The 26104-nt window shown below is 43.6% G+C and overlaps 2 protein-coding genes across 4 annotated transcripts in view; both read left to right on the top strand.

The window, feature by feature from the left end:
• Nucleotides 1-7971, top strand: part of Inpp5b (inositol polyphosphate-5-phosphatase, 75kDa) — a 56922-nt gene extending 48951 nt beyond the window's left edge. Inside the window, exons 16-19 of the mRNA XM_013016979.1 lie at nt 2771-2855; nt 3187-3314; nt 6239-6350; nt 7152-7971. Of these exons, the coding sequence (XP_012872433.1) occupies nt 2771-2855; nt 3187-3314; nt 6239-6350; nt 7152-7267 (441 nt within the window). The 3' untranslated portion in view covers nt 7268-7971. The remainder of the gene's footprint in view (nt 1-2770; nt 2856-3186; nt 3315-6238; nt 6351-7151) is intronic.
• Nucleotides 7972-9165: 1194 nt separating this feature from the next.
• Mtf1 (metal-regulatory transcription factor 1) overlaps nt 9166-26104 on the top strand; it is a 44436-nt gene continuing 27497 nt past the window's right edge. For 2 of the 3 annotated variants that reach the window (XM_013017032.1, XM_013017030.1), the window contains exons 1-2: nt 9166-9256; nt 11097-11552. In XM_013017032.1, coding sequence (XP_012872486.1) covers nt 11148-11552 — 405 coding nt within the window. In that variant the 5' untranslated portion in view covers nt 9166-9256; nt 11097-11147. Of the gene's footprint in view, nt 9257-11096; nt 11553-26104 lie in introns of those variants that run through there. The other variant, XM_013017033.1, reaches the window with a different exon arrangement.

Raw genomic sequence — 26104 nt, 5'->3', positions numbered from 1 at the left:
CCAGCTGTTCCTCCTCCAGAGGTCTTGTGCCATGTTTTGTACCTCTTCCAGAACTGCTGTTACATGTGGAACTTGATCTTGATTTCCCCCAAGGGAACGTAGCCTTGAATAGGACAGCCTTCTTAGCACAGTATGTTCCTTCCCCACGCATCTGGGGTCCCCCAGTCAGAAAGCCATCTGGAAGTCTCCTGGGATGTCATCCTGCTGTCCTTTGCAGGCATTCTCACTAGCTTCTGGGAATGGGAGGAGCTAACTTGTTGAGGCAGAGGCAGAGGACCAGATGGAACCCATGAATCTAGAGGCCTGATCTTAGAGTGATTTGTGCAAGTTTCATGGAGCCAATTGATCAATTTGACTAACCTGTTTGTAGGTTCCCTGGAGATCTTTACAGAGTATGATACCATGGCAACCTTTTTTTTGCGCCAGCCCTCATAAATGTTAGGCCAGTGCTCTCCATTAAGCTACACCCCTAGCTTCCAGCCCAGCAACATATGCTCTCATGATGTTCTGTTTTCACGTTTTTCCACCCTCACATTATTGGTGCTGTAATGTGCCAAGCTCTGTTCTAAGTGTTTATTACCAAACTGCTCCATTTAATTCTTATAGTGGGTCTTGGATGAAGAAACAAATTTCCAGAAAGGTAAAGGATCCCACAGTTGATAAATGGGAAGAGGTGGGAATCTGACTTAAGAGATCAAACCTTGGGCTGGGAAGGTGGCTCAGTGGTAGAGCGCTTGCCTTGCAAGCATGAGGCCCTGGGTTCGATTCCTCAGCACCACATAAGCAAAAAGAAAGAAAGCCGGAAGTGGCGCTGTGGCTCAAGTGGTAGAGCACTAGCCTTGAGCTGAAGAACTGAGGGACAGCGCCCAGGCCCAGAGTTCAGGCCCCACAACCAGACCTCCCCCCCCACCAAAAAAGGGATCAAACCTTTTTCTTTTTTTTGTTGGTTGTGGGGCCTGAACTCTAGCTAGCCCTGGGCGCTGTCCCTCAGCGTTTCAGCTCAAGGCTAGCACTCTTCCATTTGAGCCACAGCGTTACTTCCAGCTTTTTCTGCTTAGTGTGGTACTGAGGAATCAAACCCAGGGCCTTATGCGTGCAAGGCAAGCACTCTACCACTGAGCCACCTTCCCATCCCTCAGACATTTTTCTTATTGTTTTTATAGTGCTGGGGATCCAACCCAGGGCCTCACATCTGCTAGGCAAGTGAACTACATCCCTAGATCCCAGAATTCATATTTTTAAGTACTGTGCTCTTCTACCTTCTCTGTAGAGTTCCTTTCAAATGCAAATTGTGATCAGTACATATACTAGTGTTGTTACTAACAGAGTTACATGATTTTAAGTCACTTTATAAAACAAGTGAATATAAAATATCCTAAAACCAATGAAAATAACTTTCATAAACCTTGTTTGCACAAAAAGCTGAGATTGTTTTCTGGCTTTCTCTTTTTTCCATCTTTGTTCTCTGTGTGTGTGTGTGTGTGTGTGTGTGTGTGTGTTTATGTGTGTGTGTGTGTTTATGTGTGTGTGCTGGTTCTGGAGCTGGTTCTGAACTCAAGAGCCTAGGTGCTGTCCCCGAACTACTATTTTTTTTTTTTGGTTGGTCGTGGGCCTTGAACTCTGGGCTTGGGCACTGTCCTTGCACTCTTCAGCTCAAGGCAAGCCCTCTACTGCTTGAGCCACAGAGCCACTTCCAGTCCCTGAACTTTTTTGCTCAAGACTAGTGCTCTACCACTTGAGTGACAGCTCTACTTCTGGCTTTTTTTGGTTCTTAATTGTAGATAAGAGTTTCCTGGACTTTCCTGCATAGGCTGGCTTTGAACCACAGTCCTCAGATCTTAGCCTCCTGAGTAGCTAGGATTATAAGCATGAATCACAGGTATCCAGCTTTATTTTTTTTTAATGCTGTGATCATTTATACATAGACACTTTTACAAAATATTTATGATTTGACTTTATTTCAATTAAAATGACATATCAAAGGATATGGATTATTTTTTAATATTTTTTTATTGTAAAGATACTGTACAGAGGGGTTACAGTTTCATGAGTAAGGTAATGAGTACATTTCCTATTGAGCATTGTTACCCCCTCCTTTGTTTTTCCCCTACTATCCCTTCCATACACACACTTTTTTTTTTTTTGGTCCGGTAGTGGGGCCTGAGCTCTGGGCCTGGGCGCTGTCCCTCAGCTCTTCAGCTCAAGGCTAGCGCTCTACCACTTGAGCCACAGCGCTACTTCCAGCTTTTTTCTTTTTGCTTATGTGGTGCTGAGGAATCAAAACCAGGGCCTCAGGCATGCAAGGCAAGCGCTCTACCACTGAGCTATCTTCCCAGACCCCCCCCCCCACTTTTTTTTGAGTATGTTACTGGGGTCTAAACTCAGGGACTTATGCTGGTTAGACAGGTACTCTGCCACTTGAGTCCCACCTCACCTCTGGCCATGCATTTTATATTTTCTTTTTTTCTGTTTAATCTCTCAGCACTACAGGAAAGATCAACCGCTTCTCAGTTTTCTTCTTGTGTTGAATCTCGTTTTGTGTGTGCCCTACCAATAGTTATGTAATAGATGCTTAATGATCTATTATAAAAGCATGTCTGAGAAGTCCTGCAAGATGGAATAACCTCATCAGCCTCAGTCATTGTCTGCTAGATTGATTCAGATGTTTCACTGTTGCTACTTTTTTGCACTATGGTCATATTGCTAAATGGGAAATTATTGTCACTTTTCTGCGAAAATAATTGTTTTGTGATTTTCTTTCCTTTTGCAGGAAGATCTGTTTCAGCAGCCAGGCCTGAGGTTGGAATTTGAACATATCAGGGACTGTTTGGATAAAGGAACAATCGATAATCTTTGTATCCTTCAGGCATGTGTGTGTGTCTGTGTTTGTGAAAAGGGAAAGAAGAATCTTTCAAAATGCAGTCTCATATTGTGTCCTCAGCTAACATCTTTTTTTCTTAAAGTTTGCATAGAGAAGACTTGGCAGTTTTAAGCAACCCATATAGCAAGAACTCAGGAGGGTCTGGCTCAGCTGAAAAACAGCATGGTCCCTTTGAGATACTGGGCTGGCATCCCAGCTCTGTGGAGGGCCTGACTGAACAAGGCCGCACTTCTGGCATGTGCTTGCCCCTAGGCCTTCTAGCCATGGGCATCATCATCATCTGTTCCTTAACAATAGGCCAAAAGCTGCTAGCAACCATTCAGTAGCTGAAGCCTTGCTGCTTTTCCTGGAGAGTCTGCCAGAGCCTGTCATCTGTTTCAGCGCCTACCATAATTGCTTGGAGTGTTCTGGCAGTTACACAGCGAGTAAGCAGGTGAGGGGAACCACTTAGCATCAGCATACACATGTTACCAGCCCTAGGCAATGACGCCTGACAATAAAGTGGGCACAGTCCCTCAAGTGCAGGTCTTAGAAACTGAATGCCCTATCTTTCCTTCTCAAACCTGTTCTTCCTCTCATGTCCCTTTTTCTTTTAATAGCATCACCCTTAATTTTAGTGACTCAGCCCTGAAACCTGAGTCATTTCTGACTCCTCCCCTGTCCTTCCATGTGCCCAGTCCCATTGATCTATAACTTACCCTCTTCTGTTCTCTCCCTATCCTGGTTCAATACCCTTTATCCAGGTTCTACCTCAGCGTGCGCACGCGCGCACGTGCACATGTGTGTGTATGTGTGTGTGTGTGTGTGTGTCTGTCAATACTGAAGTTTTAACTTAGAACCTTGCATTTACTAGACTAGAGCACCACAAGGGAACCATGCCTAGCCTGATTTTTTGCTGGTTACATTGGACTTTTCTGCCCAGGCTGGCCTTAAATTTTGATTCTAGAGAGCTCAGCCTCCTAGGATTATAGGAGTTAGCCACTGTCACCTCCCTTAATCATTTATTTTGAATGTTACCATCATATTGTATATTATAAAACTCTTTGTCATATTGTCTAAAAAATACACTTGGCTTTTCATTTTGAATTAACTTTTGTGTGTATACTGATACTGGGGCCTGAATTCAGGGCCTGGCACTTTTGCTAAGGTTTTTTGCTCAAGGCAGTACTCTACCACTTGAACCACATCTCCACTTCCAACTTTTTGCTAGTTAATTAGGTATGAGTCTCAGGTTGGGAATGTGGTTTAGTGGTAGAGTGCTTGCCTTGCATGCATGGAGCCCTGGTTCTGATTCATCAGTGTCACCTAAACAGAAAAGGCTGGAAGTGGCAATGTAACTGAAGTGGTAGAATACTAGCCTTGAGCAAAAGAAGCTCGTTCCCAAGCCCTAAGTTTAAGCCCCAGGACTGGCAAAAAAAAAAAAAAAGTCCTATCTTTCTGGGCTGACTCTGAATCTTTTTTTTTTTTTTTTTGGGTCCGGTTGTAGGGCCTCAACTCTGGGTTTGGGCACTGTCACTCAGCTCTTCAGCTCAAGGCTAGCGCTCTACCACTTGAGCCACAACACCACTACCGGCTTTTTTCTTTTTGCTCATGTGGTGCTGAGGAATCGAACCCAGGGCCTCATGAATGCAAGGCAAGCACTCTACCACTAAGCTACCTTCCCAGCCCCTGACTCTGAATCTTGAACCTCAGATTTTAGCCTCTTTGAGTAGCTAGGATTACAGGTGTGAGCCACTAACATCTGGCTCAATTATTTTCTTTTTTTTTGGTCAGGTCGTGGGGCCTGAACTCTGGGCCTGGGTGCTGTCCCTCAGCTCCTCAGCTCAAGGCTAGCACTCTACCACTTGAGCCACAGTGCCACTTCCGGCTTTTTTCTTTTTGCTTATGTGGTGCTGAGGAATCGAACCCAGAGCCTCACGCATGCAAGGCAAGCGCTCTACCACTGAGCCACCTTCCCAGCCCCTTTTTTCTTTTTGCTTATGTGGTGCTGAGGAATCGAACCCAGAGCCTCACGCATGCAAGGCAAGCGCTCTACCACTGAGCCACCTTCCCAGCCCAGTGGCTCAATTATTTTCTTAAATATTCAAGACTTCCCATGATTTCACCTAGTGGTTCATTTATATAACAGGTAGTGACAGAATAATCTAAAACACTTGACAATAATTCAAGTTCCAGGAACTTAGCTGATATTCAGTGAATGAAAATGTCTTTTGGAATGTATTTTGTTCAAGTTTTCCAGTTGATCCCGATATGCAAATAGCTGTACTATTCATTGATTTCTAGCCTGAACCCTTCCATGCTTAATGGCTGTTAATCGTTCCTTCAGCTGTTCAGCTCAAGGCTGTAACCACTTGAGCTACAGCGACCATTTCCAGTTTTGTGGTGGTTTATTAGAGATAGGGAGTCTCACGATCTCTCCTGCCTGGGCTGGCTTTGAACCGCGATCCACAGATCTCAGCCTCCTGAGTAGCTAGGATTACAGGCGTGAGCCACCAGCGCCCGGCTCCAAAAGTAATTTCTTAATAGTGTACTCATTCTGCTTGTCATGCTGATTGCCTTCTCTTGATTTTTCATACTTTCTTTGCCCAAAACTCTCTAGACCTTACCTAGTCGTTTACTAGTCCAATTTTATATTACAAGACCCAACTGACATTGGGTCTGACATCTATTTCCTAAGTCTTCTGAGAACACAGAGTTAGAAGTCTGACCTTCAAATTCACATAGTGTTTGACCCATGCTTCTCTTTTAGTATTTAATGCCAGGCAGTAAGTGGTTAAAGTTTTCTGTGCAGTCTTATTCATGCTCATACATTATGTACTCAGTTCTTAGAATATAGCAGGCATCTTGGCAAATAATTGAGTGAGCAAAAATGGGCAATCAGGCTGGGAAGGTGGCTCAGTGGTAGAGTGCTTGCCTTGCATGCCTGAGGCCCTGAGTTCGAGTCCTCAACACCACATAAGCAGAAAAAGCCAGAAGTGGCGCTGTGGCTCAAGTGGTAGAGCACTAGCCTTGAGCTGAAGAGCTGAGGGACAGTGCCCAGGCTCAGAGTTCAGGCCCCACGACCCACAGAACAAAAACAAAACAGTAAAGCCCGGTGCTGGTGGCTCATGTCTGTAATCCTAGCTACTAAGGAGACTGAGATCTGAGGATGGCGGTTCAAAGCCAGCCAGGGCAGGAAAGTCCGTGAGACTCTTAACTCCAATAAATCACTCAGAAAACTGGAAGTGTCACTGTGGCTCAAGTGGTAGAGCATTACCCTTGAGCTGAAGAGTGGAGGGACAGCGCCCAGGTCTAGAGTTCAAGCCCCACAACCAAAAAAAAAAAAAAAAAGGCAAATCCCACCTCTTCCTCTTTCAGGTCATTTCTACTCTTCCCAGATGTCATAAAAATGTCTTCAATTACTTGATGGCGTTTTTGCAAGAATTGCTGAAAAATTCAGCGAAAAATCATTTGGATGAGAATATTCTAGGTAAGTATCCAAATGTTTACAGAAAGCACCTCTGCAAACAAATGGATTTATTCTGAGAAAGGAGGCTTTGCAGGGTTTCAGGTTATTGGCAACAGAGCTTAAAATGTCAAGTTCTGGGGGCAAAAATAATTTTTTTTAAGACAGGGTCTAGCTAGATAGCCCAGGTTGATTTTGAACTCTTGATCCTGTTGCCTTAGCCTCCCAAATGCAGGATTACAGGTATGCATCACCACATCCAGCTCTGGGCAAAATTTATACTCAGTTTAGATGGGGGAATAGCTTAGTAATGGAATGCTTGCCTAGCATGTAACAACAAAATAGGTGTGTGTGTGAGAGAGAGAAAGAGAAAGAGACAGAGACATAAAGGGTCTTGCTATGCAGTTTAGACAGACCTTAAACTCAACTATGTACCCTAGGCTGGCCTGGAATTTATAGTGTTGGGATTATAGCATACACCACTCCCCTACTTTTATTTATTTATATATTTATTTATTTGGTCAGTTGTGGGGCTTAAACTCTGGGCTTGGGCACTATCCCTGTGCTCTTCAGCTCAAGGCGAGCGTTCTACTGCTTGAGCCACAGTGCCACTTCCGGTTTTTTAGTGGTTTATTGGAGATAAGAGTCTCACGGACTTTCCTGCCCGGGCTGGCTTTGAACCAAGATCCTGAGATCTCAATCTCCTGAGTAGCTAGGATTCCAGACATGAGCCACCGGCACCCGGCTCACTCCCCTATTTTTGAAACCAGAAATTATTTCTAACAACATAAAAGTAAGTAGTATTTTCTTTATTTTCACACACAGCAAGCATATTTGGCAGCTTACTGCTTCGAAACCCAACTGGTCATCCAAAGCTTGAAATCACAGAGAAGAAAAAAGCTCAAGAGTTTATTCATCAGTTTCTCTGCAACCCACTCTGAGCCTCTCTCATCTCCAGTTTCATTCAAGGCAGCCAGTTGCTAGCCCTACCTGTTTCAGCTCAAGAGATGTCTGTCTTGGGATGAAACAAAGCCACCTGGAAGCAAGAACAGTGGCTGTCTCTTCCAGATGCTACACCTACCCACTGCTAGTGCTTGGGGTTAGCATACCCTATGCAGAGTTGTGAAAACATGGGGGAATTCCACCTTGGTAAAACTGACATTTGATGTTCAACTTTAGTTATTTAACGCAAAATAGATTTCTATTCATTTTTTTATTTAAAAATTTTTTATAGAACTGTTTTTTTGCTCACTCAACCTGCCTCGAGGGCAGTCATTGCTTCCTACAACCTGGGCTGAACTTGTGATCAGATATTTGGACAAACTTGGAAGTCCCAAGGGGAGAATGAGTTGGACAGCAAGAATGCTCCTGGGTAAACAACCCTGAGCTACCACAGATGCTTCCACTGCTCAATGTGTATATAGGAACTCTTACCCCCTTTCAACTTAGATGTGGCTAGGTAACTCTGAGGCTGGCCACTCAGCCTTTGAGAATACAGTGGCTTAGATATGAAAACATAGGAGGTAACCAGGTTCTGGAGGGTCAGATGGATTTTTCTGGGCCTGCAAATCCTCCGAGCTCTTTATAATGTATCCCTTCTTTCATAGTCTAATATATTTTAATGATAAATGCATTTTTAACAGTTGTTCCTGTGCATGTTTTGTTTTTCTCACTGAGCTATTGACTTGTGAACCTTCATAGCTTAATACTGAGACAGCTAAGCCAGTCAGGGCCCAAAGAGGCATAGAGTCAACATTATCCACATTTCCAAGCAAGAGTTGGTCAAATGGCTTTAATCCCCTCTCTCAAGATTGTCCTACTTTTTTTTCACTTTTTTTTTTGCCAGTCCTGGGGCTTAAACTCAGGGCCTGGGCACTGTGCGTAATCTTTTGCGTATGGCTTGTGCTCTACCACTTGAGCCACAGCCCCACTTCTGGCTTTCTGGAGGTTAGTTGGATAAAAGAGTCCACAAACTCCCAGCCCAAGCTAAGAACTACGATCCTCATATCTCAGCCTCTTGAATAGCTAGGATTTACAGGCATGAGCTACCACAGAGCCTGGACCCACTCGAGTATTCCAGAAAAGTACCTCAAGGAGAAAACAGGCAGTGGCTGCAGAGAGGGTCCAATAACTACACTTCACAGGCATCTAGAAAAGACTGGGACATACTAAGAGGTAGAGACAAAATCGTACCCAGGATGCCAGTGCCACTACTTGGCATGGTAATGGAGGCTGGGCGCGGGTAAGAGCGGGCAGTGGGAGCGAGTGGCCAGTAGGTGGCGTTCGCTGAAACCCTTAAGGGAGAAAAGTTGATTTGAGACAGCCGAAGTGAGCTCGAGTGTGAGTAGATCGGAAACCGTCCACCAAAGTGTGAAAAGGGAAGAGGCGGCCGCTTCCTCTCGGGCAGGGCCAAGAATTCTCCTAACTCGGCCTCTTTGGTCCACTTTTCCTTTTCTGACCGAGTTAACTTAGATGGGAGACAAGACGGCGCTGGTGGGGTAGAATAAGTCCGGAAAGCTCGCCCCCTGCTGGTTCAAGCCGGGCGTCCTCTCTTCGGTTTGCAATAAGTGTGCAAACGGGGCGGAGAGTATTCCGAACTCGTGGATGGGGATGCCGCTGCTACCGGGAGCCCGGAACAGCGCGTTAACGCTTCGGACACTTCCCCGCGACGCTCCCGCGACGCCTCCGCGGCCCCGCTCCGCCCCGCTCCTCCCGCTCGCCCATTGGAGGCGTGCACTCAGCTCCCAGATAGGAGCGCCAATCAGAAGCGCCAGAGAGAATCGTGCCGCTGTCCTCTCCTTCCTCCGGAAAGAGGAAGCGGAAGTGACGGCGGGGAAAGGTGGGGGCAATCATGGTGCCGCTGGGGAGGGGAGAAGCTGCTGCTGCCGCCGCCGCCGCCGCCGCCGCCGCAGTTGCCGGGAGCCGCGGAGGTAAAAGGCGAAAACTAGACTCGGCTTGGGCTATGACTTCGCGGGGGGGCGCGGGACTTAGGCTTCCTCCTGACGCATTTCCCAGCGGAGACCTCGTTCCACTCTCCGTAGGGACCCCACCCCTCCTCCGTTTCCATGGGGATGGGCATCCAGCCCCCCTTTCCTGTTTCCATGGAGACCCGGACCCTGCCCCAGCTCGCCAGTCTTGTAGTCCGCTCCCCCCCTCCCGCCCCCAGCTTGTCTGCAGATTTTGCTCTGTAGTCAGGGACTAGGGGCTGTCCCCGGCAGGCTCCTTAACTCAGTCTCTCTGGGGTGCTCGGCTCGCACTCCTTGGCCTCCCTCAGACCTGGTCTGGTTTGTCCCGGAAAGTTGGTCTTCGTATCGCCGCCGAAGGTGCGGGGCCAGCTCCGCGGGGCCCTGCCGTCCTCTCCTCTCTCCCGGCATCCGAATGTGCAGCCTTGGTATTGCGTAAGGCAGAGCTAGGGGTCGGGCGTGTTCCTCCCGGATTAGATCCCTTGACTTGTCCCTGGTAACAGAACGACTTCTCTGTCGGCCGCCTCACAACATCGGTGCTCACATCCCAACCCCGAGCCGAAGAGAAGGCGCAGAACCAGGCTGCAAGTTAAAAGTGATATGCCGATTGTTTATAAAGTCTCTGTGCTGCCCAGCAAGCCCACATTTTGTAGAACCCGTGTGTTTGCTGGTGAAGGGAGAATCATTGGTACAAACCATGAAAGCTTCAAACTTGGTATTTTCCTCAAGGGAGTATATCTGCTTGTCTATCGTCATTCATTTAGCTGACATTTCCTGAGTTCCTAGTGTCTCTGTACTATACTCCAGACATTCCCTAAGGACAAGAATAACTTCTGGTCCATACCATATTATTTCAGGAGACAAAGTGATTTTCATTAGCTGTTCCTTGATAGAGATTAGCTCTTCACCTGAAGCAAAACTATCTATTCTAGTAAGGAGGGAAGACTTTCACGTTGTTCTGTTGTTTGCCAGGAATTTATTTTATATACATTTTCTCTTTTGTTCCTCCTAACAATTTCTGAGAGAACAGGAATTACTAGTCTCACCATACATGTAATAAAAATGAGGCACAGAAAAGTTACCCAAGTAAATAAGGAGCAGACACAGACAGGATTTGTAGGTGATTGACTGTATCCCAAGCCTTTCTCCTTCCACCATCGACTACAAGTGGCTGTGTATGCCTTATGGTGTGCTTTAGGGGATATTTGAAAAGGATCTCCTTACTTTAAGGTTTATAGCCATTCAACCTTGAAGCACCCTCCTTTCTATTTGCTCCATTACCCTCTTCAAGTATTTTGTCCAATCCTGAAACTGGTTGAGAGTAAAGCACATTTAAAAGATCTTGTAGACTACTTAATCCTTCAGGTTTTTGAAGAAAAAAAAAAAGCACGGCTTTCCCTTTAAAATTGCTTGATTGTATCAAAGTTAAAAATATTTCCAAAAAACATCTGGGCACCAGTGGCTCACACCTGACATCTGTAATCCTAGCTACTCAGGAGGCTGAGATCTGAGGATCACAGTTCGAAGCCAGCCTGAATAGGAAAGTTGTGAGACTCTTATCTCCAATAAGCCACTAGAAAACTGGAAGTGGCTGTAGGGTTCAAGTGGTAGAGCACTTGCCTTGAGTTGAAGAGCTGAGGGACAGCACCGAGGCCCAGAGTTTAAGCCCCATACCCAACCAAAAAAATTTCCAAATAAGTCAATTTTTCACTTGCTGTTTTAAATAAGAAGGAGAAAATGAATCCTAATGTTGCTAAGGTCAGTGTTTCTTGAGGTATGGCACTAATTCTGACTTTGTCTATTGCAGAAAGGTCATTACCTTTTCATTTCTCGCAACTGAGCTGAGCACCATTGAATCATGGGAGAACACAGTCCAGACGACAACATCATCTTCTTTAAGGCGGACGAAGATGACCTGACCCCCGATGACAAGATGCTCAGGTTTGTGGATGAAAATGGACTGGTGCCTTCCTCATCTGGAACTGTTTATGATAGGACCACTGTTCTTATTGAGCAGGACCCTGGCACTTTGGAGGATGAAGATGACGATGGACAGTGTGGAGAACACTTGCCTTTTCTGGTAGGGGGTGAAGAGGGCTTCCTAATAGACCAGGAAGCAATGTCCCAGGGTTACGTGCAACATATTATCTCACCAGATCAGATTCATTTGACTATAAACCCTGGTTCCACACCCATGCCAAGAAATATTGAAGGTGCAACCCTTACTCTGCAATCGGAATGTCCAGAAACGAAACGCAAAGAAGTAAGTAAATTGACTAGTGAGGGCCCAGTTAGGCTTTTGGGTAACTCTTTATCCAACACTTGCTGGCAGTTTCAACTGGGGAGTTAAGGAGTCCTGGGCTTAGAGCTGACTGTGATTTTTGCCTGTTAACAACACATGTACTTTGTGTTTTATGGTGACTGCTTACTAGATCTTTTGGATTGTATGGCCATATTGTAATTTATAAATACTAATTTGTAATATTTCACATTTTCCTCCCCTATCATGAATAAAATATAAATTGCATTGAAGTAAATTTATGTTTATGATGCTGAAATAATTAAACTTGAATGTCTGATACTAAAATAACTAGATTTGGCTTATCTCTGGATTGTATGTAATTGATTTGTTTGGGAGATGAGTATCTTCTGGAATATACTTTATTAGTGAGTGCTTAGTGAATTGTGAAGGCTAGAGTTTATAATTCAGGCAAGAGATTGCAAATGAGTAGATCATCTGAATAAGTTGTTATATTCATATTTAGGTAATGTGAGTAAAGCATTTTACAAATTGTACTAGTAGAATAAAAGGCATGGTTAGAGGTAGAGGTGATAATTATCCAGGAATTATTACAGAAAATAGGTCACTGGTCGTTATAGTGTTGGGGATTAAATGTAAGAAGCTACCAAGCAGAAATAGGATAAATTATTTAAGGAAAAAAACCCAGAACCTTGGGGTTTGAACTCAGCCTTGAGCTTATTCCTCTTGCTTGTTCACAGCTGGCTCTCTACCAATTGAGCCACATATCCAGCTCTGCTTTTGCTGGTTATTTTATAGTTTCATGGACTTGTCTTCTGGGACTGGCTTTAAACATCCACTCTCCTTTAAATCTCAGCCTCCTGGATTGCTAGACTTATTATTTTTTCAGCACCCAACAGAAGAAAACTCTCACAAAAACCTATGTTGCTGTTATTAAGGTCTTGGAATTACATATGGCGTATGCATGACATTTGGCCTTTTCTAGCATTAACCCAGAGCTAGAAAAACCTTAAATCTCGTACTATTTCCCATGGTGTGCAAGAATCCCTCTCTACAGCCTGTTTGATGTATCATGGTCTGTGCTTGAACAGCTCCAAAAGGACATCATGGCTCAATGTAATACACATGTTGGGCCACTCTAATTGTTAGAAAGCTTTTGATTTATATAGAGCCAAATCTGCCCCCTTCAGGCACAGCTTTCTAGTTCTAGTTCTCCCACTAACAGTCCCACAATTTGCTTCTTAAAGATTCTGAGTTCTCTTTTATCTGACCACTTCCATTTAGTTAAATATTCCTCTTAGGATATTTTCCTCCAGTGTCCCATTGGCCTGGTCACCTTTAATTGAATGAATTCTAGTTTTCCAAGTCCCTTTAGAATTTAGAGTTGAGTACAATCTCACAAGTGTGAGTCAATAGTATTGAGTACCCTGGGGCTTTATCTTTTAATCTGGACACTGTACTACAATTGCTGGGTAGTGTATGTTTTATTAGCAACATCATCTTTCTGTCACCTTGAACCTGGAAACTTCCAGAATAGTGCCTCTCAACTGGGGGTAATATTTTCCCTCAGAAGACATTTAGTAATGTCTGGAGACACTTTTGTTTGTCGCATAGGGTAGTTGTTCCAGGAATATAGTGGATAGAGACTGAAGATTCTACTGAACATTTTACAATATACAGGGAACTCTCTGTAGCAGTTAGCTGGCCTTATATGTTAATAGTGCTGGCTGGGATTGAGAAACTTTTCCATGTTAGTATCTTGAGCATACTGTCAAGTCTTGTGCAGTTGAATAGACAGTCATATGTTGGCCTTAAGAATACCTCCCTATCCAGGCTCAGTGCCTCACAATTGTAATCCTAGCTACTCAGAAGGCTGAGATCTGAGGATCATAATTCAAAGTTAGACTGTGCCAACAAATCGGAGAGGCTATTATCTCCAATTAACCAACAAAAAGCTGGAACTGGAGGTGTATGGCTCAAGTAGTAGAGTACCAACTCTGAACAACAACAAAAAAAAGCCAATTGAGAGTCTGAGCCCTAAATTCAAGCCTGAGTATCTGTGACAAAAGAATACCTCCATACTAAATATTATCATGTTGATTTCCACCCAGTATTTGAGCTTAAGCAGGATGTTTCAATTCAGCTAACTTTTTCCTTGTTTTCCTGCTGGTCATGGGGCCTGAACTCTCGGCCTGGGCACTGTCCCTCAGCTCTTCAGCTCAAGGCTAGCACTCTACTACTTGAGCCATAGCACCACTTCCAGCTTTTTCTGCTTATGTGATGCTGAGGAATTGAACCCAGGGCCTCATGCATGCAAGGCAAGCACTCTACCACTGAGCCACCTTCCAGCCCCTCAGTAAACATTTATAAAGCAAGGTGCTTTTATGCTCTGTGAGGATGGGGATGCAGATGGACAGTTTACAGAAGTAGAAATATTTGTATGACAATGGTGTGGGTTGGTGCAAATTCTGCACTGGGAACACAGAAGCTAGCTGTTAACATCAGAAGCAGAGACACATCCTTCTGAGAGATGGGAATGGCAGACACTAAGAAATGGTATGAAACACAGGCCATCTTAGGGAATTGCCTATTACCTGTTAGAATAGAGCTCTGTATTTTTATTTTTTTGTAAAAAGCTAAATCGTAAATATTCTAAGCTCTGTGATCTCTGTTATAACTACTTAGCTTTTCTGCTATAGCACCCATGCAGTCGTAGATAATGTTCAAGTGGGGTGGAGATAATGCTCTGTGGTAGGGCACTTGCCTAGCAAGCAAGAGTCTTAGGTTTGGAAGTGTAGCACTGTGATAAAACAAAACAAAAAGATAGTGGTGAGTGATATTTATAAAAACAAGCAGGTAGCTAGATTTGGCTGTATTGTGACCCTTGGACTAGAACAAAGAATAGTAAGAGATAAGGATGGAAGATAGCATGGATCCCTTGTAGAGGGCCAGGCAAAGATAGCTGCTAAGGTTTGTACTGCATTCCAGATATAGTGGGAAACTATTGGGTGGGAGATTGTGAGCCTGGTTAGACAATGTGGTTAGACTAGTACTTTAGAAAGAGTGCCCTGGCAGCAGTAGTAGCTTGGAGGCAGTGTTACTTAGAAGACATTTGGAACATTGGCTTGGAGTTTTATTTAATTCTGATGAAGGAAAGAGGAGCTTTTATTGATACCTCAGGAACTTGGTATATTATCGGTGATTGAATAATGGAGTTATGAGTTGGGTGTAATTCAAAGGTTTTGAGTGAAGTGAATTGAAAAGATTCATCTGTTTTTGTTTTTTTTCAAGTGTGTTGAATTTATATGTATTAGTACAGCTAATAGCTGGAGCTGGTGAAGAGTTTAGCAGTGAAAGGTCTAGTGTGGTGGGTACTTTGAACAAAGGCAAATTCACATTGTGTGTATGCTGATAGGGAAGCAGCTAACTCTACTGTCCACCTTCCCTTCAATGTTGATTCCAGTAACAAAAATCAAGACAGGAAGAGCAGAAAGTTTGGTGGGGAAATTGATGGAGTTAGTTGGAGTGTATTGAATGTGTAGTCCTTGGAGAAAAGTTAACAAACACAAGCTGAAAGCCCACTGGAAATGAGAGTCTGAAGTCAAGGAAACAATTTAGGATTAGGATTGTGGAGACAGGAAAGGGTAGCAATTAAACTGTAAGCCATTTGCTTAAGGGAGAAGCAAGAGTTGGTCTGAGAGTTTAAGGGTTGGACAGAGAAAGAGGAACCAGAGAAGATCACCATTGTTAGAGATGGGTGGAATGCCTTGTAATAGAAGTGGAGGGAAAGCTGGGCACCAGTGGCTCATGCCTGTAATCCTAGCTACTCAGGAGGCTGAGAGCTGAGGATCTAGTTCAAAGCCAGCCTGGGCAGGAAAGTCCGTGAGACTTTTTTTTTTCTTTTAAGATACTGTGAGAGTCTTATCTCCAATAAACCACTAGAAAACTAGAAGTGGGGGCTGGGAAGTTGGCTCAGTGGTAGAGCGCTTGCCTTGCATGCCTGAGGCCCTGGGTTCAATTCCTCAGCACCACATAAGCAAAAAGAAAAAAGCCGGAAGTGGCGCTGTGGCTCAAGTGGTAGGGTACTAGCCTTGAGCTGAAGAGCTGAAGGACAGTGCTCAGGCCCAGAGTTCAGGACCCACAACCGGAAAAAAAACAAAACAAAACAATAAAAAACAACTACAAGTGGCACTGTGGCTCAAGTGGTAGAGCCCTTACCTTGAGCTGAAGAGTGCAGGGACAGCGCCCAGGCCCAGACTTCAAGCCCCATGGCTGACCAAAAAAAGTGGAGGGAAGAGTGTAAAGTTTGACCATCTATTCCTGTGTGACCCTGTGGAGGGATCGTACCTCAGGAAAGCCACTTAGCTCTGCCAGTTGTATGGTTATCCTTTACATCCTGCAAAAGAAGGCCTTCAGTGGAGCACAGGTAGTGAAGCCACTGAAGAGTAAGGAAGACTGGAAAGGGGATGAGGGAAGAGGCAGGAAGTGCCATGTTTGTTGTTTTAGTTGGTGTGATTTTTTTTTTTTTCCTCCTAGATTAGGAAGGAGACTGACTAGGCAGTAGCAGTTTAGCATCATTTCTTTTCTTTCTTTCTTTTTTGGCATAGCAAGTTTAAATGAGGTTCTACCTTTTGGCTATCTTCAGTTAATGATTACTATGTGACTGTGTTTCATTAGCAAATGTTTGGAAAACATTAAGTCAAAACAGAAGTTTATTATTTTTTCTCCTGCCCCCCCCCCAAGTTTATTTATTAGGGGTCTTTTCAGAGCGGTTGATGTACTAAAAACTAACAAGGAAGAAAGTGAAGAATTTTCCAGATGTTATAAACTTGTGAACCCATTTTTCAGCTCTCATTTCCAGGAATTAAATGGAACATATTTTGGGAAATGCTGACCTAGGCAGAAAGGGAGAAGGAATGATTATGAAACTAGTGACATTGACTTTTATTTTTTCATGTTGTACTGTGTGCAATTATTCTATTTGCAAACCTGATTTGCCATTCACATCTCTGGTCATTGATAATCATGCTGAACAAGGTCAAAGGTATTATGAGGACTTTCCTTAGTCTGGTGTGGATATATTTCAACTCTATTTTATTTTTCCCATGAGATCTCTGTGAAAGATTTTATAATCAAGTCTTGAGACTGGTAGGTGTGAGGTTGGATGAGGGCTGAGAGTGAAACAGCAGTTGATTACAGTGTTTGGACATCTTGCTTAATAGACATTCAGGAGATTTGCTTTCTGGAAGCACTATCTTACCCTTAGCTTTTGATTTCATGATATTATCTTGGTATTTGCATCCATATAATTGGCTTGAAAAGGCCAATGTTTATTACTGATGACAGCTTCTCAATCTCTTAATCTACCCTTGTTTTTCCCCATTTTTCCCAACCTGTTTTTCTTTCTAGCACTGGTGCTACTCGAGAAAGTGTTTGAGATCTAGCCTTCTTGGCTTCCTAAGCAGCTTATTTCTGAGTCAGATTTTAGCCTGATTTTCCTGTTTGCTTTTGGTTGTTCCATTGTTTGCTATAGTGTGTAGTTGGCTTACTGATTGCTTCATTTCTTTTCCAATATGCTTATCTTGTGCAAAAGTAAACCAACCAAAACCTTGCCACAGGTATTGTCTTCCTACTGTAGGACTGTGGGTCATTCAGACTCTTAATTTTACATTTCAGATTCTTGTACTTGCTTTTTTACTGCTGTGTATTTGAAATTCTCCTCAAAGTATTGTCATTCTGCTCAAAAGCATTCTTTTTAACTTATTTTGGAATAAGGTTCTTAATTAACCTTATTTAAATAAGTGTTCTTTTTAAATAAGGCTAATCCCTTCAGCCACAGCTCCATTTGAGGCTTTTTAGCGGTTAATTGGTGATAAGAGTCTCATAGACTTTCCAGCCTGGGTTGTCTTCTAACCCTGATCCTTAGATCTCAGCCTCCTGGGAAGCCAGGATTACAGGTGTGAGCCTTGGGCACCTGACTCCTACACCGCCCCCCCTTTTTTTTTGGTCAGTCCTGAGGCTTGAACTCTGGGCCTGGGTGCTTTCCCTGAGCTCTTCAGCTCAAGGCTATCATTCTACCACTTGAGCCACAGTGCCACACAGAGCCTCCTGAGTAGCTAGAATTATAGGCCTGAGCCATCAGCACCTGGCTTACTCCCCCTTCTTAAAACAGTTTCAGAAGGCTTGTTTATTTTTTTTGGGGGGGGGTCAGTATTGGGGCCTGAACTCTGGGCCTGGGCGCTGTCCCTGAGCTCTTCAGCTCAAGGCTAGCATTCTAATACTTGAGCCACAGCGCCACTTCCAGTTTTCTGGTGGTTTACTGGAGATAGAGTCTCAGGGACTTTGATGCCCAGGCTGGCTTTGAACCGTGATCCTCAGATCCCAGCCTCTTGAGTAGCTAGGATTCCAGGTGTGAGCCACTGGCACCTGGCTCTTTTATTTTTTTATTTTTATTTTTTTTAATCATTTGTAGGGCTTGAACTCTGGGTCGGGGCACTGTCCCTAAGCTCTTTTGCTCAAGGCTAGTGCTCTACCATTTTGAGCCATAACTCCACTTTTGGTCTTCTTGAGGTTAATAGGAGATAAGAGTCTCACGGGCTTTGTTACCTGGCTTGGCTTTGAACTGCAATCCTCAGATATCAGCCTCCTTGAGTAGCTAGGATTACAGGTATGAGCCACCAGCACCCAGCTAAAAGCATTTTTAAGGTTTACTCCCTAAAGGTTTCTTTTTTTTGTCAGTAGTGAGGCTTGAACTCTGGGCCTAGGCGCTGTCCCTGCCCTCTTCAGCTCAAGGTAAGGGCTCTACCGCTTGAGCCACAGCACCACTTCTGGTTTTCTAGGTTTATTAGAGATAAGAGTCTCACGGACCGGGGCTGGCTTTGAACCATGACCCTCAGATCTCAGCCTCTTGAGTAGTTAGGATTACAGGCGTGAGCCACCAGTGCCTGGCTTCCTTAAAGGTTTCTAAGTAGCTGTTTGTCTAGTCTGTTAGTTTAGTCCATGTTTTCACACCATTTCTTGTAGTTGTGCCCTCCCAGAGAACCTGCCAGGACTGTCTAGTTACCTCTTCACCTACCTCTCTCTGAACATTGCTGGATATAATGTGTCCTATGTGGTTTGCTCACTGACCCACTTTTCTGCTAAACAATTGGCCAAGATGTATGATTAAACTCAGGAATCCTTTGTCACATATGTTCACCAAAATGCCTCAAAGTATTCCAAAGTATTTATTGGGATAGAATCTCCTTTTTTTTTGGTCCGGTTGTGGGACCTGAACTCTGCACCTGGACGCTGTCCCTCAGCTCTTCAGCTCAAGGCTAGTGCTCTACCAGTTGAGCCACAGTGCCACTTCCGGCTTTTCTCTTTTTGCTTATGTGGTGCTGAGGAATTGAACCCAGGGCCTCAGGAATGCAAGGCAAGTGCTCTACCGCTGAGCCACCTTCCCAGCCCCTAGAATCTTCTTTTTAAAAAAAAAAAATCAGGAAACAGTAATATTTCGTGAATTAGTTGTCTTCTGTTGCTTCTAGACATACCGTAGATGAAATATGTGGTCAGTGACATTCCATTGTAGTAATTGTAGTAGATGTTGTTTCTCCTCCTCTTTCTTTTTTTTTTTTTGGGTCCGGTCATGGGCCTGAACTCTGAACCTGGGCGCTGTCCCTCAGCTCTTCAGCTCAAGGCTAGCGCTCTACCACTTGAGCCACAGCACCACTTCCAGCTTTTTTCTTTTTGCTTATGTGGTGCTGAGGAATCGCACCCAGGGCCTCACGCATGCAAGGCAAGCGCTCTACCACTGAGCCACCTTCCTAGCCCCTCTCCTCCTCTTTCTTCCTCATTTCTCCCTCTTCCTTCTTCATCCTTTTATTTATCTATTTTTGCAATGGATAGAACTTAGGGCTCATCCATTCTAGGCAGGCACTTTACAGACCATTCCCACAGCCTGAGATTTCTTTTTCAGCCTGACACATTTTAAGTATAAGAGTAAGAGGGAAGAAGAAGCTGATGTGGTAATGTGTGCTTGTAATCCCAGCACTCAGGATGCTAATCTAAGGCAGGAGACTCAAAGCCACCCTGGGATATATAAGATCCTATCTCAGGAAAAGGGGAGTGATGGTGCTGAGGATGTGGCTCAATATCAGAGCTTTGTCTGGCATGCAAGAGGCTTGTGGTTTGCTTTCTCTATTACACACACACACACACACACACACACACGCACACACGCACACACGAGGAGGGGGTGATCCTGACTCCAGTTTGTCTTTTACTTAGGAAAACTGATTGCAATCTATTATCTTTTACTGCTCAACATAAATCCCTCAGGCAGGGAACTTACATGTTTGCCTTTCCCTAAGGGGAAACCACCTACCTTCCACTCTTTGCCTTTGCTTGCTGTGATTATATTTCTTCACAAATCTCCTCTTAATCTCCCATGGAATTGCCATTCAGAACTAGGACAGCCAGACATCTCTGCTTAGAAATATAATGTTAAGGATCCATTCACTCCCTCCCCTACCTGGCCAAGATTTGACTCCTCTATTTTTGTCAAATATCAAGCAGTACAACGCAGTCCCTGCCCTCAGAGCTTTGAATCTCCATGTGTTGAGAGTCTATAACAGTACAGAGCACCTATGTTTTCCTGTTACAACCAGGCCATGCCATGTATCAGCATCAACTACATGTTCATTAATACTTGGTCATCAGTATTTCTTTCACGCCGGCCCACTGACCTAGGAAGGGGACAAGTTTGGTTTTTACATAAGCTATAGTCTATTGGATATTAGATATTGCTAAATTGTGTGTGTGTGTGTGTGTGTGTGTCCATCCATCCAAGACCAGGACTGGAACTTGGGACCTGATACTTTCACTCTGGCTGATGTTCTACCAACTGAGCTACTCTTCCAATCCCAAAATTTTGTTATTTTAAGGTCCAGAAGAACTTGGTTTTAGTGTTCTTTTCCTTTCTATTCTTTGAATCAAGCTTATTCTCAAAATAGTTTCTTCTGTGAAGGATGGCTTCAACCTAGGTTCCATCTTTGTTCTGGTATATACTAGCAATGTGGCCATAAGCAAGCTGCTCTGTTTCTTCTTTTGTAAACTTAAAGTAAAAATATTACATTGCATTCTGTGAAGAATAAGTGGGATTCATGCATAAAACAATGGGCAGCAATATATGCATAACACATGTAGCATAAAGTTTGGTCTGTTATGGTAGTTCAGTGTACACTTGGCTTCTCTTCCCCATAGACTTCTGTGGTTTCACTGGAGATGCAGAGGTAACTTTCAGCTCAAGAATAATTTACAGTGTTGAAACATTTTTTGTTATGAACTGTTGGGAAGCATTTTCTTCTTGAAACCACGTGGTAAATTGTTGGGCTCTAAGATAGTCCATTGAAGACTTGCCAGCTCCCCCAATTAGCTGAACTGTTGTATTAACACTAATGTGGAATGTGAACCACCTTTGTTAACTCCGTGTGTGTGTGTGTGTGTGTGTGTGTGTGTGTGTATGTGTGTGTGTTTGTATGTGTGCATATGTCTGTGTGTGTGCCAGTCCTGGCTTTTTTGCTCAAGGCTCTCTACCACTTGAGCCACAGCTCCACTTCTGGCTTTTGTTTTAATTGGAAATAAGAGTCTCTGACTTACCTGCCTAGGCTGACTTTAAACCATGATCCTCAGATCTCAGCCTTCTGAGGAATTTAGAATTACAAGTGTGAGCTGCTATGAAGATATTTGTGGTCCCCTGCAGGGGTTCCTGCAACAACACAGGTAGTGTTTCAGACTCATCTTTGGCTTCCTGTGACTTCTTTAGTCCCTTAACGGTGGGCATTTGGGGCACCAGGCAAAGCTGAGGGCTTTGACAGCTAAAGAAGAAAAGCTTGTTATGCTGGAAGAGGGGTAGTGAGGGTAAGACAGTGAACATCTGTTGAATAGCTGCTGTGTACTAGTTACTGTGGTGGGCTTTTTTGGTTGGTTGGTTTGTGTTTCCTTTTAGTTTGGTGGTGAGGTTTTGAAGTTGGGGCTTCCTATGTAGGCTCAGTACCATTGGAACCTTTTCTACAGCCCCTTTTGCTTTAGTTTTTTTCTTAGATAAGGTCTCACACCTTTTGCCCAGGGTCAGTCTTTGAACCTCTTAGCTACACTTCCCTACTAGATGGTATTATAGACATACCCCACCCTGCTTGACCTCTGGGATTTTAGACATAATTTTGTGTTTCACTTTCATAATCTTATAAAATAGATACTCACACAGATTTAAAAAACAACAACCCTGAGTTGTAGAGAAACACCCAGTGGCAGAGTGGTAGAACTGAGATATGAGGTGAAGACTTTCTAAAGACCAAAGTCTATACTTTCTGTAGGAAACTACTTTCTCAGACTGTAAAGTCAGATGCTGAGACCTTTAGGCTGTGAACAGAGCTGAGAATTGAAGAGGCAGGAGATAGCATTAGTACAGCCTTGGGGGAGGGGATGAGCTATGGGAAGGATGATGAGTGTGTGAACTTGGCTCTTATGGCTGGGGTGCAAGTGCTATTGAAGAAATGGGGTCAGTTCAGAGCTCTTACATTTCTGCTTCAAGCAGTTTGGTTGCCCATTTTGGGATGAAGAAATGAGCTCAGTGTCAGTATAGGGGGTCAGTTTTGGTATGGAGGAAGGCAAGGAAGTCACCTGTAATGGGGAAGAAGGGCAAGTCTTCTAGCCATGATAGTCAGCATTCATCTGTCCAGATGGCCTTTCTTTATTGAGTAGAGGACAGCAAATATTTGTCCAATGTAGTTTTCTCTTCTTTTCTTTTTTTCCAGTTGTGGGGCTTGAACTCTGGGCCTGGGTGCTGTCCCTACGCTCTTTAGCTCAAGGCGAGTGCTCTACTGCTTGAGCCACAGCACTACTTCCGGTTTTCTAGTGGTTTATTGGGGATAAGAGTCTCACAGAGTTTCCTGCCTAGGCTGGCTTTGAACTCTGATTCTCAGATCTCAGCCTCCTGAGTAGCTAGGATTTACAGGCATGATGAGCCACTGGTACCCGGCTGGTCCAGCAGCCGGCTTATAAATGGAGTTTTCTGAGTCTCATCTTTTTTTTTTTTTTTTTTCCCCAGTGCTAGTCCTGGGGCTTGAGCTCAGGGTCTGGGTGGTTTATCCCTGAGCTTCTTTTGCTCAAGGCTACTAGCACTCTGTCACTTGAGCCATAGATCCACTTACAGGGTTTTTCGGTGGGTGAATTGGAGATAAGAGTGTCACTAATTTTCCTGCCCCTGCTGGCTTTGAACAGCTGTTCTCAGATCTCAGCCTCTTAAGTAGCTAGGATTACAGGCAAGAGCTACTAGCACCTGGCAAAATTTTTTTTGTTTGTTCTTTGTTGGTGTGAGGCTTGAACTCTTGGCCTGGGTGCTGTCCCTTAGTGCTTCAGCTCAAGGCTAGCACTCCACCACTTGAGCCACAGCGCCACTTCCAGTTTTCTGGTGGCTTATTGGAGATAAGTCTCACGGACTTTCCTGCCTGGACTTTCCTGGCTGGCTTTGAACCTCGATCCTCAGATCTCAGCCTCCTGAGTAACTAGGATTACAGGCGTGCGCAACCCAGCGCACCTAATGCACCTGGCAATTTTTTTTTAACTTGTGTTTCTTGGAGTTCAGGGTTTAATTTTCTCACTATTGCTTATTTCCTCTACTTTTCTCTCTCTGGTTCTGTTGACTTCACAGGGCAGTCATCTTTCTTAAATATTCCTCTTGTTTTAGAGCTGCTAGGAACACTTTTTAAGTCATTACCCGCTCTCCGGGAGGCTTATGCTTCCTGCCCAGTAGTAGCATAGCTCTATTTTTTGGAGTCTTAGCACTCAGTGTGGTTAGCAACAGCTGTGTGAGGTGGTGCAAGAAAGCTGAAGTTGCCTGTTGAGTCTTAAGCTCTCTAAGAAAAACAAATTTTCTTTATATCCTGTGGAGTGTTTAGTGACATTGAATTCACTACATAGATATCATTTTGATAAGTAAAGTAATTATGTGTCACCCCTCCCTGAAGTCTTTAGATTCCCTTTGGGTGTCACCTCTGGCTTCTCTTAGTCACCCTGTCTAAGTTACATTCTTTCCCTAGTGTGCTGAACCCACTCCTTATCAATTCAGCTTCCCAAGCCACCTGGTTCCTATCTCTTTATCTGTTTGGCTCTCCTCTTGATTCTGGGCCTCTTAGTAGCAAGGTTTTATTTTTTAATTCCTTAACACAAAATACAATATAATTCTCAGAGCCTGAGTTTTGATACTTGTATGTTCAACTTCAGCTGCTTTGAAAGTCTCCAGTGTTGTAATACTTCCTATGTGTAATCAAGAAAAACTGCATGGATGGTTTTGTAACTTCCTGTTCTGATTCAGCTTGGAGAGGTTTAGTTTTCCCTTTTTACTGAAATTTGGTGCTATTTTAAAAGAATTCTGAAAGATACTGAGTGGCTATTTGTATTAACTATTTCTTTCAGATGAAGTGAAAGATTATTTATTTAGCTTGTATAGGGGTACTTTTGATATTCAACTGTCTACCCCTGTTTTGAATACAAATACTTTCTCAACTTGTATCTTCTAATTATCGGTCCTTGGTCTTTCAAGTTTTCTTGAAAGTGTAGTTGGTACTTACTTCCTTATACTTTGGCCACTGCCCCACTCTTGTAGTGATCTTATTAAGCTAGAGCAGCTAGTTGTTTTTGTTTTTTGGTCAGTCGTGGGCCTTGAACTCTGGGCCTGGGCACTGTCCCTCAGCTCTTCAGCTCAAGTCTAGGACTCTACCACTTGAGCCACAGCACCGCTTCTGGTTTTCTGAGTGGTATATTGGAGATAAGAGTCTCACAGACTTTCCTTGCCCGGGCTGGCTTTGAACTGCAATCTGCAGATCTCAGCCTCCTGAGTAGGATTACAGGCATGAGCCACTGGCGCCTGGCTGTTTTTGTTTTTAGACAGTATTTTACTTTGAAGCCCCGTAACCCAGCCTAATTTCAAACTCACTGGCTTTGAATTTGTGATCCTTCTGCCTCAGCCTCTGAGTGCAAAGATTACAAGCCTGTGGTACCATACCTAACTTTTACAACTAAGAATACTTGATCCATCTTCTCTGCTGCATTTACCTAGTTGACCATCCTTGTGGTCCTTGTCACTACTTCCATAGCATTGAAAAATGTGAATGGAGCTGGGTGTAAGTGGCTTACACTAGTAATCTTAGATATTCAGAAGGCTGAGATAGGATCACTGAAACCAGTCAGACAGACTCCATGTCCAGTTAACCAGCAAAATGCTATGCTGGTTGGTGGTGTGTGGCTTACATGGTGGAATGCCAGTTGTGAGCAGGAAAGCTAAATGAAAGTCTGAGGCCCCTAGTTTAAGTCTTGGAACAAACAAAAACAACAAACAAAAAGAACCAAAAAGAAATGTGGATGCATCACCGCTTCTCCTCAGGCTAATTTCTGAGGGTATGTTGTCAGTGAACCAGTTAAGCTTGGTCCTGTTCTTCAGGAGCTTACAGTATAGCCAATGAGTAGTTGTTCCCCTGTGTTGAATTATTTAATTCAACAAATATTTATTTAATGTCTATTATTTTCCAGATACTGTTTTGCCTGGCAACTATAGATAATGATGTAATATGTTATTTCATCTTAATTTTATCTCCTACTTTAAAGAAAAACGGTCATTCTGATTATCCATTGGGAATTAGTTCCAAAACTGCACCTCCCATGCATACAAAGTACATGGATGTTCAAGTTGTATTTGCATATAACACACACATACATATATCATCTTTTAATTACTTATATTATCTAATTCAGTACAAGCACTAGGTAAATAGTTGTTATACAGGTTGGGAATGTGGCTCAGTGGTAGAGTGCTTGCCTAGCATTTATGAAGCCCTGGGTTCGATTCCTCAGTACCACATACACAGAAAAAGCTGAAAGTGGTGCTGTGGCTCAAGTGGTAGAGTGCTAGCCTTGAGCAAAAAAAGCTCAGGAACAGTGCCCAGGCCCTGAGCTGTATTGTTTAGGGAACAATGATGAGGGGAAAATTCTGTACAAATTCAGTAGAGGCACAATTTTTTTCTAAATTTTCTTAAATTAACATACATTTGTTGTACAAGAAGGGTTTTGTCCTTGTATGTAAATTCCTCACATGTAAATAATGTATCTTTCATTAACCTTCCCGAGTCACCCCCATCTTTTTCCCCTTTCCTAAAACAATTTCAACAGGTCTCATTGTCCTATTTTTATACATGCAAATAAACTGTGCTCACTATATTCATTACCAGGCACTGCCTTTTCTTGCCCTCTCTCCTCCTGTTGGTGCCCCCATCCAAGCCTATTAACTTTACTGTTTTCTTTTCTTAGTCATGTATTAATTGTACCAAGGGGGTTCACCATGTTATTTTAGAAATACATATATTTTGTTTTGCTCACAATAATTTTATGCTTCTCTTACTTCCTGTCCTCTATTGTCAGCAGCTTACATCATGTCCCTTCTTATGTTATATCCATACATAGATGTGTCATAGCTTGAAATTATTCACCTTCTCTCTTCCCTTCCTTTTTTTTTTTTTTTT

The sequence above is a fragment of the Dipodomys ordii genome, unplaced genomic scaffold (assembly GCF_000151885.1).
Source record: "Dipodomys ordii isolate 6190 unplaced genomic scaffold, Dord_2.0 Scaffold33, whole genome shotgun sequence".
NCBI lineage: Eukaryota > Metazoa > Chordata > Mammalia > Rodentia > Heteromyidae > Dipodomys > Dipodomys ordii.
The sequence above is the reverse complement of the archived record's forward strand: the minus strand, read 5'-3'. Positions and strand labels throughout refer to the sequence as shown.